At 46.5% G+C, this 18,533-nt stretch overlaps 1 protein-coding gene across 1 annotated transcript in view; it reads left to right on the top strand.

Annotated features, from left to right (window-relative positions):
* LOC118370908 (protein sidekick-2-like) overlaps positions 1-18,533 on the top strand; it is a 668,753-nt gene that overhangs the window by 484,526 nt on the left and 165,694 nt on the right. The window contains exon 4 of the mRNA XM_052485096.1: positions 8,174-8,321. Within this exon, the coding sequence (XP_052341056.1) occupies positions 8,174-8,321 (148 nt within the window). The remainder of the gene's footprint in view (positions 1-8,173; positions 8,322-18,533) is intronic.

The following is an 18,533-nucleotide window of genomic DNA, read 5'->3' as shown; positions in this document are numbered from 1 at the left end:
CACTAACTATTCAGATAAGCTCTTTTGCCAATAATTTGCGAAATATCATATCTGGTCTGCCTGTGTAAAACGCAGCTAATGCTAATTGACGACATTGCTATGTTCAGCTTGGAGGTAGCAAAGCTATGTTGTGAAGTTGTACAGTTTTTACTGCATCTTCTCCTAAGGATGTTAGAAAATGTATTTATTAACCATACAATGTTTGACTTTAAAATGCACCAAAACAAATATGATTATGTTCAATAACGAAAGTCTGAGAAAGACAAGAAGACTGTATTATAATGTGAAATACTGTATACAGTATGTAATATGAACATGACAGTCACAGTATATCAGTTATATTGTTGTCATAGCGCCATGAAGCAGCCTACATTAAGACCCCCCCATTTGCCTTCAGAACAGCCTTAATTTGCCGTGGAATTAACTTTGTAAGGTGTCGAAAGTGTTCGACAGGGATGCTGACCCATGTTGACTGCAATGGTTCCGACAGATGTGTCAAGTTGCCTGAATGTCCTTTGGTTGGTGAACCATTCTTGATACACACGGGTAACTGTTGAGCGTGAAATACCCAGCAGAGTTGCAGTTCTTGACACAAACTGGTGAGCCTGACACCTACTACCATACCCCGTTCAAAGGCACTTAAATATGTTGTCTTACCCATTCACGGTCTGGATGGCACACATACACAATCCATGTCTCAATTGTCTCAAGGCTTAAAATAATTATTTAATTAACCTGTCTCCTCCCCTTCATCTATTTGATTTGAAGTGGATTTAACAAGTGACATCAATTAGAGATCATAGCTTTCACCTGGATTCACCTGGTTTGTCTATGTCATGGAAAGAGTAGGTGTTCATAATGTGTTGTACACTCAGTGTATCTATTTCATTTGTTTCAAGTTTTTTTAATGAAAACAATTCAGTGATGGTTTTTGAGTTAAAATATATTGTAGTCTTGACGCATGGAGTTGCTGGACTCAGTTTGTGTTGCTTCAAATGATGCAGCAACACAGCACTGTTTTATTTCTTCCACGTGCCCTTGTTCCCTGAGTGTGAACCCACATACTGACTCTCTAGGTACATGAACAGCCACTTATAGTCAGTGGTCTAAGGTCACTGCATCTCAGTGCTAGAAGCATCACTAGAGACCCTGGTTCGATTCCAGGCTGTATCACAACCGACGTGATTGTGAGTGCCATCGTCCGGGTTAGGGTTTGGCCGGGGTTGGACGTCATTGTAAATAAGAATTTGTCTTAACCATTGTGTAGTCTTAACATTAGGTATGCTCCCCTTCTCCTAAGGGTAGAAAATGACCCGCCTTCACTAAACCCCTAAAATAAAGCAGTTTAATTTAAAATGTCAAATCTATTTTGCATGAAGAAACAACTAGTCATTCATCACAAACTTTGTGAATATCTGGGTTTTCCCTCTTCACAATGCAGAAAGACTACATTTAATCAGTGGACACCACTCATTTTTATTACAACACACATATCATACTTGTTTTCTTTACTAAAGTAGAGATTTATTATTATTATTATTATTAGTAGTATTATTGCTAAAGGTACTGCATAGGTGTAAACATACATTTTTTTAGCAAGAGATAGCACATGTTTGGCCTTAGAAAGTAGCAGAAATGTGCAGAAAGTAGTTTTGAATGCATTTGAATGAAGGGAAACAATAACAGTCTTGAACTGTTTTGGCAACATAGTGATATATTCTTATATACTGTACAATGATGAATTCAACTACAAAATACTAGTCCTCTTCCATTTTTTGAAGCATTGCCCCCAGCCACAAGGTGTATAAATAACAACAATAAATAATAATAAGTAAATAAGATAATAGATACAAAACAAAAATATTGTCAGGGTTTTCCTGTGGTGAAGTAGAGGAGGACCAAAACGCAGCGTGGTTATATTGACTCATGTTTAATCAAAAACGGATAAACATGAACACTACAAAACAATGAACGTGGAAAACCAAAAACAGCCCTATCTGGTGCAAAACACAGAGACAGGAACAATCACCCACAAAACACAACACAAAACAGGCTACCTAAATATGGTTCCCAATCAGAGACAATGACTAACACCTGCCTCTGATTGAGAACCATATCAGGCCAAACATAGAAATAGACGAACCAGACACACAACATAGAATGCCCACCCAGCTCACGTCCTGACAAACACTAAAACAAGGAAAACACATACGAACGATGGACAGAACGTGACAGAACCCCTCCCCCCCCCCCAGGGTGCGGACTCCGAACGCACAACCTAAACCTATAGGGGAGGGTCTGGGTGGGCATCTCTACGCGGTGGCGGCTCTGGCGCTGGACGTGGACCCCACTCCATAATTGTCTTAGTCCACCTCGTTAGTGTCCCTTGAGTGGCGACCCTCGCCGCTAACCTTGGCCTAGGAAACCTAACAATGGGCCCCACTGGACTGAGGTAGCTCGGTACCGAGGGGAAGCTCAGGACCGAGGGGAAGCTCAGGACCGAGGGGAAGCTCAGGAGTGAGAGGAAGCTCAGGAGTGAGAGGAAGCTCAGGCAGGTTGATGGATCTACCAGATCCTGGCTGGCTGGTGGTTCCGGCAGATCCTGGCTGACTGGCACTTCTGGCGGATCCTGGCTGACTGGTGGATCCTGGCAGACTGGCGGATCCTGGCTGAATGGCGGAACTAACTGATCCTGGCTGACTGGCGGATCCTGGCCGACTGGCGGATCCTGGCGGACTGGCAGATCCTGGCCGACTGGCAGATCCTGGCGGATCCTGGCTGACTGGCGGATCCTGGCTGACTGGCTGTTCTGGCGGATCCTGGCTGACTGGTAGTTCTGGCAGATCCTGGCAGACTGGCGGATCCTGGCAGACTGGCAGATCCTGGCACACTGGCGGATCCTGGCACACTGGCGGATCCTGGCTGAATGGCGGATCTAACTGATCCTGGCTGACTGGCGGATCCTGGCTGACTGGCAGATCCTTGCACACTGGCGGATCCTGGCTGAATGGCGGATCTAACTGATCCTGGCAGACTGGCGGATCCTGGCCGACTGGCAGATCCTGGCCGACTGGCAGATCCTGGCACTGGCAGTTCTGGCGGATCCTGGCACACTGGCGGATCCTGGCAATGGCGGATCCTGGCACACTGGCGGATCCTGGCACACTGGCGGATCCTGGCACACTGGCGATCCTGGCTGAATGGCGGATCTAACTGATCCTGGCAGACTGGCGGATCCTGGCCGACTGGCAGATCCTGGCCGACTGGCAGATCCTGGCCGACTGGCAGATCCTGGCCGACTGGCAGTTCTGGCGGATCCTGGCAGACTGGCGGATCCTGGCAGACTGGTGGATCCTGGCAGACTGGCAGTTCTGGCGGATCCTGGCAGACTGGCGGATCCTGGCACACTGGCGGATCCTGGCACACTGGCGGATCCTGGCACACTGGAGGATCCTGGCACACTGGCGGATCCTGGCTGAATGGCGGATCTAACTGATCCTGGCAGACTGGCGGATCCTGGCCGACTGGCAGATCCTGGCCGACTGGCAGATCCTGGCCGACTGGCAGATCCTGGCAGAACTGGCAGATCCTGGCAGACTGGCAGATCCTGGCAGATCTGGCGGATCCAGGCACACTGGCGGATCGTGGCACACTGGCGGATCGTGGCACACTGGCGGATCCTGGCACACTGGCGGATCCTGGCACACTGGCGGATCCTGGCACACTGGCGGATCCTGGCTGAATGGCGGATCTAACTGATCCTGGCAGACTGGCGGATCCTGGCCGACTGGCAGATCCTGGCCGACTGGCAGATCCTGGCAGATCTGGCAAATCCTGGCAGACTGGCGGATCCTGGCTGACTGGCAGATCCTGGCCGACTGGCAGATCCTGGCCGACTGGCTTCGGGCAGATCCTGGCCGACTGGCAGTTCGGGCAGATCCTGGCTGACTGGCACTTCTGGCGGATCCTGGCTGAATGGCGGATCTAACTGATCCTGGCTGACTGGCAGATCCTGGCCGACTGGCGGATCCTGGCCGACTGGCGGATCCTGGCCGACTGGCGGATCCTGGCCGACTGGCAGTTCTGGCGGATCCTGGCTGACTGGCAGTTCTGGCGGATACTGGCTGACTGGTAGTCCTGGCAGATCCTGGCTGACTGGGGGATCCTGGCACACTGGCGGATCCTGGCACACTGGCGGATCCTGGCTTAATGGCGGATCTAACTGATCCTGGCAGACTGGCGGATCCTGGCTGAATGGCGGATCTAACTGATCCTGGCACACTGGCGGATCCTGGCTGACTGGCGGATCTAACTGATCCTGGCACACTGGCGGATCCTGGCACACTGGCGGATCCTGGCTGAATGGCGGATCTAACTGATCCTGGCTGACTGGCGGATCCTGGCTGACTGGCAGATCCTTGCACACTGGCGGATCCTGGCACACTGGCGGATCCTGGCTGAATGGCGGATCTAACTGATCCTGGCAGACTGGCGGATCCTGGCCGACTGGCAGATCCTGGCCGACTGGCAGATCCTGGCCGACTGGCAGTTCTGGCGGATCCTGGCACACTGGCGGATCCTGGCACACTGGCGGATCCTGGCACACTGGCGGATCCTGGCACACTGGCGGATCCTGGCACACTGGCGGATCCTGGCTGAATGGCGGATCTAACTGATCCTGGCAGACTGGCGGATCCTGGCCGACTGGCAGATCCTGGCCGACTGGCAGATCCTGGCCGACTGGCAGATCCTGGCCGACTGGCAGTTCTGGCGGATCCTGGCAGACTGGCGGATCCTGGCAGACTGGTGGATCCTGGCAGACTGGCAGTTCTGGCGGATCCTGGCAGACTGGCGGATCCTGGCAGACTGGCGGATCCTGGCACACTGGCGGATCCTGGCACACTGGCGGATCCTGGCACACTGGCGGATCCTGGCACACTGGCGGATCTAACTGATCCTGGCAGACTGGCGGATCCTGGCCGACTGGCAGATCCTGGCCGACTGGCAGATCCTGGCCGACTGGCAGATCCTGGCCGACTGGCAGTTCTGGCGGATCCTGGCACACTGGCGGATCCTGGCACACTGGCGGATCCTGGCACACTGGCGGATCCTGGCAGACTGGCGGATCCTGGCACACTGGCGGATCCGGGCTGAATGGCGGATCTAACTGATCCTGGCAGACTGGCGGATCCTGGCCGACTGGCAGATCCTGGCCGACTGGCAGATCCTGGCCGACTGGCAGATCCTGGCCGACTGGCAGTTCTGGCGGATCCTGGCAGACTGGCGGATCCTGGCAGACTGGTGGATCCTGGCAGACTGGCAGTTCTGGCGGATCCTGGCAGACTGGCGGATCCTGGCAGACTGGCGAATCCTGGCAGACTGGCGGATCCTGGCAGACTGGCGGATCCTGGCAGACTGGCGGATCTAACTGATCCTGGCTGACTGGCAGATCCTGGCCGACTGGCAGATCCTGGCTGACTGGCAGATCCTGGCTGACTGGCAGATCCTGGCTGACTGGCAGATCCTGGCCGACTTGGCAGATCTGGCGGATCCTGGCTGACTGGCAGACCCTGGCCGACTGGCAGTTCTGGCAGATCCTGGCAGACTGGCGGATCCTGGCAGACTGGCGGATCCTGGCAGACTGGCGGATCCTGGCAGACTGGCGGCACTTGCGGCGCTGGGCAGACTAGCGGCACTTGTGGCGCTGGGCAGACTGGCGGCACTTGCGGCGCTGGGCAGACTGGCGGCACTTGCGGCGCTGGGCAGACTGGCGGCGCTGGGCAGACTGGTAGCTCAGACGGTGCTGGGCAGACGGGTAGCTCAGACGGCGCTGGGCAGACTGGCGGCACTGGCGGTGCTGGGTAGACTGGCGGCACTGGCGGCGCTGGGCAGACTGGTAGCTCAGACGGCGCTGGGCAGACTGGTAGCTCAGACGGCGCTGGACAGACTGGCGGCACTGGCGGCGCTGGACAGACGCACTGTAGGCCTGATGCGTGGTGCTGGCACTGGTATGCCGTGCATACTATGCCAAACCAACAGCTTTCTTTCTACTCATTTACATTACATTTAAGTCATTTAGCAGACGCTCTTATCCAGAGCGACTTACAAATTGGTGCATTCACCTTATGACATCCAGTGGAACAGCCACTTTACAATAGTGCATCTACATCTTTTAAGGGGGGGGGGGTGAGAAGGATTACTTTATCCTATCCTAGGTATTCCTTGCTACTCTGTCCAATACATCCTCCACACTCTCAGACTCAGCACTCTGCTTCACCGACAGCTCCAATTCCATCCATGGCTCTGCCCAGGGTCCTTCTCCATCAAGGATCTCCTCCCAAGTCCATTTATCCAAATAGTACAGCATCTCCCACTGCTGCTGCTCCTGTTGCTGCTGCCTCTGTTCCTTCTCCTGCTGCTGCTTTTGCCATTGCCCGTTACCACGCCGCTTGGTCCTTGGTTGGTGGGTGATTCTGTCAGGGTTTTCCTGTGGTGAAGTAGAGGAGGACCAAAATGCAGCGTGGTTATATTGACTCATGTTTAATCAAAACGGATAAACATGAACACTACAAAACAATGAACGTGGAAAACCAAAAACAGCCCTATCTGGTGCAAAACACAGAGACAGGAACAATCACCCACAAAACCCAACACAAAACAGGCTACCTAAATATGGTTCCAAATCAGAGACAATGACTAACACCTGCCTCTGATTGAGAACCATATCAAGCCAAACATAGAAATAGACAAACCAGACACACAACATAGAATGCCCACCCAGCTCACGTCCTGACCAACACTAAAACAAGGAAAACACATACGAACAATGGACAGAACGTGACAAATATAAAGAACAAAGATCAATCATCTTTAATTATAACATGTAGGACAGTATGCAAGTGTGTGTGCATTGACTTGGCAGATGTATTTTTCACATGTGCAGCACATACTAGTTGTTTTACATTCCTTCTTTAAGGGGCATAATTGGCATATCCTCCTCTTGCTGCCCCAGCTGCATCCTCAGGTGAGTCAGGACAAGATTCAGTCCCCTGAACAGCTTTCACAAGCGCTGCAGAGGCTGCTGTGCTGGAGAGACACTCCCTTCTTTGAATGTGTGGGGTTACAAGTGCCTTTCTTAGCTGCTCCAGGAACACCCTCCTCTTGTTCCGCTTATCAGGCATCCAGGTAGAGTTGATCTTGTTCCATATCATGACACATCAATGACGTTATGGAAGATGACCAGGGGCCAGCGGGCAGTCATCCTCCTGCAGCTGTACGTTCCAATCTCCTTGTCCAAGTTGTCCACACCTCCTTTGTTGTTGTTGTAGTCCAGGAAGATGGATGGCTTCCTGTCTTCACGATCACTGATCTCATGTGTTTTGTGCAGTGACCACATTCCTGTTCCGCTTTGGGAGGTAAGAAACTAGAGTGGTGGTGGGGGTGAAGGCAAACTTTGATGAGAAGGTCTCTCTCCCACTTGTTGCGATGAGCGCAGGGGTGAGCTATGGCTTGTTATTTCTAACTGTGCCAATCTTCCTCTTCAGGAGATGCTGGCTGAGTTCAATCAGGAGAACAAATGATCGCAATTTATCATTCTCGTGTGTGTGTGTGTCTTTGTGGTTTTTGTGGTGTGTAAATTATTGTATAACTGCCGCATTAAAAATGACCCTAAGACTATCTTTGTACCCTGGTGGTGTACAGCTTTCATGGAAATATCAACAAAAGTGATGTTTCACTTTTTCTAATGTTGGGGTCACTTCCGGAAAATTAATCAAATTTCAAATTGAAAAAAATGTCATTTAGGGGGTTTTCTCTGCTGTTAAACATAGTGGCGGGTCATTTTTTACCCATAAGACAACACAAGGGTTAACTGACTTGCCTGGTTAAATAAAGGAAAAAAATATATTTAAAAATACATTTGTTAGTGGTGATGTGACAGATTTATCTGAGTCAATCCATGTTCTCCCCGCGTTCCCTCAGTGAGTCACTACATCTACAGTCCCACTGCCTCAGTATGTGACAACCAATCACAGGCTGTGTAAAACCAACTCAGTCCACGAAACAGATGTTGAAAAAAACAAAGGAAACAAAGGATCAAGTTTGAGAGAGAATATTCTCCCAACGACTAACGAAACATTTATTTTTTCTTTCTTTCTCTTCTTTCTTCATTTAGTTATGGGCGGTTTTGAGGAGGGTGAGCGCGCCCAGTCGGTCTCTCAGGGGGAGGGGGCAGTGGTTCCTGCTCCACGCATCAGGAGCTTTCCCCAGCCGCAGGTCACATGGTTCAGAGACGGACGCAAGATACCGCCCAGCAGCCGCATGTAAGATGCATGATGATGATGATATCTCTTATGCAGCTATCTCTCTCTCCCACTCTCTCTCTTCTTCTATCTTCTTCTCTCTCCAACTCTCTCTCTCTCTCTCTCTCTCTCTCTCTCTCTCTCTCTCTCTCTCTCTCTCTCTCTCTCTTCTTCCCTCTCCCATCTTACCTCAAGATGCTGTCTATTTGATAAACAATAGTTATGTGTTAGTGTGAATGGGTTGTTCATTCTATTGTATTTCATATCAGCTGGCTCCATCTGCGTGTTTTATGTGTCTAAGGTGCCGTAAGGTTGTTAGTGCCTGTGTCTGAGAGTGACATGGAGGACAGAGAGATGAAGAGAAAGGGAGAGAGCGACAGAGCGTGATAGATTGCATGTTCTGTCTGTTTGTAACTATGTCTCCATCACTTGAAAGAGGTCTCGGCCTCAGTGAAATGTACTCCCAGGGCCTCTTCTCTACTCTCCATTTATTCTGCCCTCTAATGGAGGCGAGGCAGCGAGGGAGACTTGTTTACCAGTTTAGAGAGAGGCCTAGTACTGTCAGACTACATTGGGGCTAGATAGGGGCTTCTGAGAGGGGGGATAGGAGTGTGGGGCTCTGAGTGCCTGGTGGAGCCACTGAAAGCCTCAAATGGGATTCTTGTCTTGGCATTCTACCTCTTAAACTAAAAAAGGGGACAAATAGAGAGGTGCTTTTGGAAAGAGGTCTCTCTGGCTCTCTCACTGGCTCGGCAGCCCCGAGTGGGAGACTGGGAGCACTGCTTATTTACAGTGAAAGGATTGGCCCCAGACATACAGTACTAGTCAAAAGTTTGGACACACCTACTCATTCAAGGGTTCTCTTTATTTTTACTATTTTCTACATTGTAGAATAATAGTTAAGACATCACTAACAAATATAGAATAATGTAGTAAGCAAAAAAGTTTTAAACAAATCAAAATATATTTTATATTCTTCAAAGCAGGCACACTTTTCCTTGATCAACGGCTTTGCACACTCTTGGCATTCTCTCAACCAGCTTCATGAGGTAGTCACCTTGAATGCATTTCAATTAACAGGTGTGCCTTGTTAAAAGTACATTTCTAGAATGTATTTCCTTCTTAATTAATGCGTTTGACCCAATCACTTGTGTTGTGACAAGGTAGGGGGGTATACAGGGGGGTATACAACTCAAATAAGCAAAGAGAAACGACAGTCCATCAATACTTTAAGAAATTAAAGGTCAGTCAATTTGGAGAATTTAAGAAATGTGAAGGTTTCTTCAAGTGGCGGCAGCGTAGCCTAGTGGTTAGAGCGTTGGACTAGTAACCAGAAGGTTGCGAGTTCAAACCCCCGAGCTGACAATGGTACAAATCTGTCGTTCTGCCCTTGAACAGGCAGTTAACCCACTGTTAAAGGTAAAAAATAAAAAATAAAAAAAGTGCAGTCTCAAAAACCATCAACTGCTTTGATGAAACTGTCTCTCATGAGGACCGACACAGGAAAGCAAGACCTAGAGTTACCTCTGCTGCTGAGGATAAGTTCATTAGAGTTAACTGCAACTCAGAAATTGCAGCCCAAATGAATGCTGTTTAGAGCACACTTCATGAATCAGGCCTTCTTGTCGAATTGCTGCAAAGAAACCACTGCTAAAGGATATCAATAATAAGAAGAGATTTGCTTGTGCCAAGAAACACGAGCAATGGACATTAAACCGGTGGAAATCTTGGATTTTAGGTTTCCGACCGCAGTGTCTTTATGAGACTCAGAGTAGGTTAACAGATGATGTCCACATGTGTGGCTCTCTCTCTCAATGCCAAGGGGCTTCATTGGCATGGGAAAAATGTCTACATTGCCAAAGCAAGTGAAATAAACAATGAACAAATGTGAGAAGAAACATCATCAAAAAACGATTCGAAATTCGTAGTAAATACTACACTCAAAAAGATAAAGATAAAGATAAAGACATTTCAACTGTTACATTATCAGATATGGACAGTGTGTTAGCAATGTGCAAATAATTGGAGTATGAATAGTGGGGGAAGAAAAATTAACAGATAAAATGGTTGGTATTTACAATGGTGTTTGTGCTGAATGCCCTTTTCTCATGGCAACGGGCCACAAATCTTACTGCTGTGATTGCACACTGTGGTATTACGCCAAATAGATATGGGAGTTATCAATGTTTGGTTTGTTTTCAAATTATTTGTTGGTCTGTGTGATCTATGGGAAATATGTGTCTCTAATATCGTCATACTAAAAGGAGGTTAGCAAGTACAGCTCAGTTTCCACCTACAGTTGAAGTCGGAAGTTTACATACACTTAAGTTGGAGTCATTAAAACTTGTTTTTCAACCGAACCACACATTTCTTGTAAACAAACTATTGTTTTGGCAAGTAGGTTAGGACATATATTTTGTGCATGACACAAGTCATTTTTCCAACAATTGTTTACAGACCAAATATTTCACTGATAATTCACTGTATCACAATTCCAGTGGGTCAGAAGTTTACATACACTGAGTTGACTGTGCCTTTAAACAGCTTGGAAAATTCCAGAAAATGATGTCATGGCTTTAGGAGCTTCTGATAGGCTAATTGACATAATTTGATTCAATTGGAGGTGTACCTGTGGATGGCCTACCTTCAAACTCGGTGCCTCTTTGCTTTACATCATGGGAAAATCAAAAGATATCAGCCAAGACCTCAGAAAAAAAATGTAGCCCTCCACAATTCTGGTTCATCCTTGGGAGCAATTTCCAAATGCTTGAAGGTACCACGTTCATCTGTACAAACAATAGTACGCAAGTATAAACACCATGGGACCATGCAGCTGTGATACCGCTCAGGAAGGAGACACGCTCTGTCACTACAGATGAACATACTTTGGTGCGAAAAGTGCAAATCAATCCCAGAACAACAGCAAAGGACCTTGTGAAGATACTGGAGGAAACAGGTACAAAGTATCTATATCCACAGTAAAACAAGTCCTATATCGACATAACCTGAAAGGCCGCTCAGCAGGGAAGAAGCCACTGCTCCAAAACTGCCATAAAATAAGCCAGACAACGGTTTGCAACTGCACATGGAGACAAAGATCGTACTTTTTGGAGAAATTTCATCTGGTCTAATGAAAAAAAATAGAACTGTTTGGCCATAATGACCATAGTTATGTTTGGAGGGAAAAGGGGGAGGCTTGCATGCCATCCCAACTGTGAAGCACGGTAGTGGCAGCATCATGTTGTGGGGGTGCTTTGCTGCAGGAGGGGCTGGTGCAGTTCACAAAAAATAGATGGCATCATGAGGATGGAAAATGATGTGGATATATTGAAGCAACATCTCAAGACATCAGTCAGGAAGTTATAGCTTGGTCGCAAATGGCTCTTCCAAATGGACAATGACCCCAAGCACATGTCTAACGTTGTGGCAAAATGGCTTAAGGACAACAAAGTCAAGGTATTGGAGTGGCCATCACAAAGCCCTGACCTCAATCCTATAGGAAATGTGTGGGCAGAACTTAAAAAGCCTGTGCAAGCAAGAAGGCCTACAAACCTGACTTAATTACACCAGCTCTGTCGGGAGGAATGGGCCAAAATTCACCCAATTTATTGTGGGAAGCTTGTGGTAGGCTACCCGAAACGTTTAACCCAATTTAAACAATTTAAAGGCAATGCTTCCAAATACTAATTGAGTGTTTGTAAACATCTGACTCACTGGCAATGTGATGAAATAAATTACAGCTGAAATAAATCGTTCTCTTTACTATTATTCTGACATTTCACATTCTTAAAATAAAGTGGTGATCCTAACTGACCTAAGACAGGGAATTTGTACTATGAGTAAATGTCAGGAATTGTGAAACACCTTAGCCAAATACATTTAAACTCAGTTTATGTAAACTTCCTACTTCAATCTACTTCAACTCTTTCAATAGCAAGGCTATGTTCACGGAGTCTGTAAATTGTCTAGGATTTTTGTCATGTTGCGTCAGTCACAGTTATTCTATTTTTTTGGTTAATTCTTTCCAGTGTATCAAATAGTTATATTTTTCCTTTCACATGATTTGGTAGGGTCTAATTGTGTTGCTGACCTGGTGCTATTGTGGGGTCTGTTTGTGAACAGAGCCCCAGAAACAGCTGGCTTAGGGGACTCTTCTCCAGGTTCATCTCGCTGTAGGTTAGAGCTTTCCTTTTACGTGGTTGTAGATTTTTTTAACAGCTATTTTCTGGATTTTGATAACTAGTGTGTATACTCCTAATTCTGACTCATGTATTGTTTTGGGTTTTGAGTTGCATACAAAGTATGTTTTTAAAGAATTCTGCATGAAGATTCTCAATTGGGTACTTGTCCCATTTTGTGAATGATTTATTGGTGAGTTGTTGGTGAGTTGATCTCAGACCTTACCATCATATAGGGCAATGGGTTCCGTAACTGTATTTTTTACAGATCCTAATTGGGATGTCAATTGTTATCTTCACTTGGGTAAGGGGCACTATTTTCACTTAAGGATGAAAAGTGTGCCCAAAGTAAACTGCCTGCTACTCAGGCCCAGAAGCTCGGACATGCATGTAGATTTGGATAGAAAACAATCTAAAGTTTCCAAGACTGTTAAAATAATGTCTGTGAGTATAACAGAACTGATTTGGCAGGCGAAAACCTGAGAAAAATCCATCCAGGAAGTGGGATTTTTTCATGTTTGTAGTTTTCTATTGAATGCCATTACAGTATCCATTGACTTAGGACTCAAATTACACTTCCTATTGCTTCCACTAGATGTCAACAGTCTTTAGAAATTGTTTCAGGCTTGTATTCTGATAAATGATGGAGTAAGACCTCTCTGAATGAATGGACACTATAGTGTCCAAGACCTTTTTCACATGCGCGACCGAGAGCTCGCCTTACGTGTTTACCTTTTGTATTGACGACGTTATTATCCGGTTGAAATATGATTGATTATTAGTACTAAAAACAACCTGAGGATTGATTCTAAATATCGTTTGACATGTTTTCTATTAACTTTACAGATAATATTTGTATTTTTCGTCTGCCTGTTGTGACTGCGTTTGAGCCTGTGAATTACTGAACAAAACGTGCAAACAAATCTGAGATTTTTGGATATAAACATGGACTTAATCGAACAAAACAAACATTTATTGAGTAAATGGGAGTCTTGTGAGTGCAACTATATGAAGATCATCAAAGGTAAGTGATTCATTGTATCACTATTTCTGACTTGTGTAAGTCCTCTACTTGGATGGTTACTGTTTGTAATGATTTGTCTGCTGGGCGCTGTTCTCAGATAATCACATGGTATGCTTTTGCCGTAAAGCCTTTTGGAAATCTGACACCGTAGTTGGATTAACAAGAAGTTAATCTTTAAACCCATTTATAACATTTGTATGTTTTATGAATTTTTATAATGAGTATTTCTGTTTTTAAATTTGGCTCTATGCAATATCACTGGATGTTGGCCAGGTGGGACGCCGTCCCACGTACCCTAGTGAGGTTTTAAGTTACTCTTGATGGCATAGAAGACCCTTCTTGCCTTGTCTCTTAGATCGTTCATGTATTCTTCTTTGTGTGCTCTAGGGCAACAGTGTCTAGATAGATTTGTATTGGTAGTCCTGGAAACTGGACCTTTTTTGGAACACCATTATTTTTGTCATGCTGAGATTTACTGTCAGGGCCTACGTCTAATAGAACCTGTGCAGAAGATCTAGGTGCTGCTGTAGGCCCTCTTTGGTTGGGGACAGAAGCACCAGATCATCAGCAAACAGTCAACATTTGATTTCCACGTCCAGTAGGGTGAGGCCGTGTGCCCTCACCAATTCTTTCATGTAAATGTTGAAGAGGATGGGGCTCATGCTGCATCCCTGTCTGGAAGATGAGGTTGTTTACATACCCATTGTTGACAGTAAATAGTGGATCTAGATTTTCTTTGAGGAGCTTCTCTTTGTACCTTTTACATGCAGTATAAAAAAAATAATCTGGGGGGGGGAGACTGTACTTAGATTGCCTCTGCATAGGGGTGTGGACACTGCATAGGGGTGTGGCCTCTGGATTGGGGTGTGAGGCCTCTTTGTTTGGGTTGGGGAGGCTGTGGTCCTCTGCTGCCATTGTCCTGTGGTTAGAGCGTTGGACTACTAACCGGACGGTTGCAAGTTCAAATCCCCTAGCTGACAAGGTACACATCTGTCGTTCTGCCCCTGAACAGGTAGTTAACCCACTGTTCTTAGGCTGTCATTGAAAATAGGAATTTGTTCTTAACTGACTTGCCTAGTTAAATAAAGGTAAAATAAAATTCAAGGGCATTCACACCTCAGTGCAATTTGACGTTGCTGTCAGCACATCTGCAATGTACTAACTAAGCATTTGAGTCTTCATATAGTAAGATATATTTTATTAGGATATAAAGAGATTATTGTAATATAGTTATTTTCATTTTTGGCACTTGGAAGTAACTACGGATTGGACATTTTCTCACAGATGTAGGTTGGCTGGTATTTGTAGTTTTTTTCTGTGCTTTATCTCATGGTTGTTGTGTTGCTGGGTAGTCCTTGGCAGTGTTTCCAAGGACATTGGGCGGGTTTAGTTATGTGTGAAGGTGTAGCCTACTGCTTGGGGAGAGATTCTGGGGAGTGTTGGGTACGTTTTCCTCAACATTCAAAGGCATATTGGACTGGGAAATTAGCATAAGGTGTCTCTTACAATGGATGTGTAAAGTAAAGGAGTTCCATGGTGGCTCAGAGAATTCTCCATCTCGGCTCCCCTGCCTCCAGTTTCCCCTTGATAGAGTCAATGTCTTATAGTGGGCCTGCCACTACTCTCTCTCTCTCTCTCTCTCTCTCTCTCTCTCTCTCTCTCTCTCTCTCTGCCACGCTGCCTATGCAGCTGTTCTTTATGGCATCCACTGCTCTGTCCTCTCAGACTGTGAATGTCCTTGTCACAGGGAAAGACATTTATGCATTAGTTGAGTTCTTTATACTTTTCATGTTGATCCTTTAGGACCATTGTGGATCTGCAACAACATAAATATTATGTCTCTTTCTCACCTTAACTGAAATGAGCAGTCATCTGTTCACAAAATAAATCCCAAACTGCTTTCTTTGTCTCTTATCCGATTTTCTGAAATGGATTGAAATCAACTGTCCTGAACAGGTTTGGTGTCTGGAATTGTAGCCGATCTGCTCTGCACTAGATTGGTTTAGACCGACTGGATACCATGATCATTGAAATACAGTGTGCCGGGACTGTGTGAGGCCGGGGGGAGAGAAAGCACTTATTTAGCTCTAATAGCCATCACTTTTCTCTTATTGAATGGGAATGCAATTGAAGGGCCTTTTCCATTCGGCCTCTGTGATTTGTTATGTTATTCTCAAGACTTAATGTGCTGTATAGTCAGAGCATCCTTCGGTAAACCCATTTACCTGGAATTGCACCGCACCATTTTCCAGGTTGGAAGGTGAGTCAGACACAGGGTACAGGAGTCATGCGGGCCCTAGAATACGTTTTCTGCCTCAGACAATCTTTTCATTCTCTCTCCTTCCATCCGGAAATGTCTCTCTCGTCTCTTCTAAAGACGTTAAGACATGGATTTAGCTCTGAGTGCTACGGCCCAACAACCTGTTCTAACACGGCGTACCTAGAAAGTCACAGAGAGGAGAAGACGAAGGAGGAGGAGGAACAATGATGCTGTGCTGACACCCACTGTGCAATTACCAATTTGCTGCTTGGAGAGAGTGGTCAATTAATGGGTCTGCCTGAGACATCCACCTCTTGTCTGTCTAATATGGATTCTGCATTACTCACTGTGGTGTGTGTGTGTGTGTGTGTGTGTGTGTGTGTGTGTGTGTGTGTGTGTGTGTGTGTGTGTGTGTGTGTGTGTGTGTGTGTGTGTGTGTGTGTGTGTGTGTGTGTGTGTGTGTGTGTGTGTGTGTGTGTGTGGTATTGTACATATGTGTGTGCGTATGTGTGTGTGTGCAGGTTTGTGTAGTCTTGTACGTGTGTATGTGTGTTAGTGGGTATGTTTGTGTGTGTGTGCGTTCAAGCGTATGTGTGACGGAACACACCAAACTCTTCATCTGCCTCACACTGACTAGTTGACCTGGTGAACAGGGAGGAGTGGTCAAGGAGAATTAGGTCCTGGTGGGGTACTGTAGGTGTGAGGAGGCTGACGTAGATGGCAGGAGATCTGATTGAAATGGCACTGTGTCTCAGACATCGAGAGATGAAAATGAATTGTATGAATACTCAATAGCTTAGTTCTGAAAATAACTCCAGCAGTAGGGAGTGGAAAGTCAAGCAGCCAGCTACAAATCATGAGAGCTCCCGGCCTGTTTTTATGAGCACCGACCTCCCTTCTCTCCTCCATGTCTCCCTCCTTCCCTCCCTCCCTCCATCTACCTTGGAGCTGTAGGTTTTCATCAGAGCGATGTGTTGTGGAGCGATGGAAGGCAGGGTGTCGGCTCTGGTTTGAGTCATATTTGTCCCAGGCCTGTCGGCCGCTTGATCCCCCCTGACCTCTGTCTCTACTGGGGGAGGTTGGCGGAGGCTGGCCACGGCTATTTGTCTGGAAGTAATCGAGGTCTGAGGTGGGTGTCGGGGTGGGGGGGGGGGGGTGGAGACAGAGAGAGAGAGAGACCACCACAACATACAGTATGTCATTACACTCTTCCATTGTGTGTCTCAGAATAGTTTGGACACTGTCACTCTATGTCAACAGCGTTTTACACTCATACACTTCAAGCACACACACAAGACTACGCGCGCAAGCATGCAAGCGCACACACCAACACACATACCGATATTGATGGGTTGATGGGAGCTGTACAGAATTATTATCAACGTTAGCTGTCAATCAACCCCCATTGGCATCAAATAAAGAAATGAGCCTTAGATGGGAAATCATTAAAAATGGAGTTACATTTTTTTTTTTTTTTCACCTTTATTTAACCAGGTAGGCTAGTTGAGAACAAGTTCTCATTTGCAACTGCGACCTGGCCAAGATAAAGCATAGCAGTGTGAACAGACAACACAGAGTTACACATGGAGTAAACAATTAACTAGTCAATAACACAGTAGAAAAAAATGGGCAATCTATATACAATGTGTGCAAAAGGCATGAGGAGGTAGGCGAATAATACAATTTTGCAGATTAACACTGGAGTGATAAATGATCAGATGGGCATGTACAGGTAGAGATATTGGTGATATTGGTGTGCAAAAGAGCAGAAAAGTAAATAAATAAAAACAGTATAAAAACAGTATGGGAATGAGGCAGGTGAATAAGGGTGAGCTATTTACCTATAGACTATGTACAGCTGCAGCGATCGGTTAGCTGCTCGGATAGCTGATGTTTGAAGTTGGTGAGGGAGATAAAAGTCTCCAACTTCAGCGATTTTTGCAATTCGTTCCAGTCACAGGCAGCAGAGTACTGGAACGAAAGGCGGCCAAATGAGGTGTTGGCTTTAGGGATGATCAGTGAGATACACCTGCTGGAGCGCGTGCTACGGATGGGTGTTGCCATCGTGACCAGTGAACTGAGATAAGGCGGAGCTTTACCTAGCATGGACTTGTAAATGACCTGGAGCCAGTGGGTCTGGCGACGAATATGTAGTGAGGGCCAGCCGACTAGAGCATACAAGTCGCAGTGGTGGGTGGTATAAGGTGCTTTAGTGACAAAACGGATGGCACTGTGATAGACTGCATCCAGTTTGCTGAGTAGAGTGTTGGAAGCCATTTTGTAGATGACATCGCCGAAGTCGAGGATCGGTAGGATAGTCAGTTTTACTAGGGTAAGCTTGGCAGCGTGAGTGAAGGAGGCTTTGTTGCGGAATAGAAAGCCGACTCTGGATTTGATTTTTGATTGGAGATGTTTGATGTGAGTCTGGAAGGAGAGTTTGCAGTCTAGCCAGACACCTAGGTACTTATAGATGTCCACATATTCAAGGTTGGAACCATCCAGGGTGGTGATGCTAGTCGGGCATGCAGGTGCAGGCAGCGATCGGTTGAAAAGCATGCATTTGGTTTTACTCGCGTTTAAGAGCAGTTGGAGGCCACGGAAGGAGTGCTGTATGGCATTGAAGCTCGTTTGGAGGTTTGATAGCACAGTGTCCAATGACGGGCCGAAAGTATATAGAATGGTGTCGTCTGCGTAGAGGTGGATCAGGGAATCGCCCGCAGCAAGAGCAACATCATTGATATATACAGAGAAAAGAGTCGGCCCGAGAATTG

This window comes from Oncorhynchus keta, chromosome 2, assembly GCF_023373465.1.
Source record: "Oncorhynchus keta strain PuntledgeMale-10-30-2019 chromosome 2, Oket_V2, whole genome shotgun sequence".
Classification (NCBI taxonomy): domain Eukaryota; kingdom Metazoa; phylum Chordata; class Actinopteri; order Salmoniformes; family Salmonidae; genus Oncorhynchus; species Oncorhynchus keta.
Note: the sequence above shows the minus strand (reverse complement) of the source record. Positions and strands in the feature narration are given on the sequence as shown.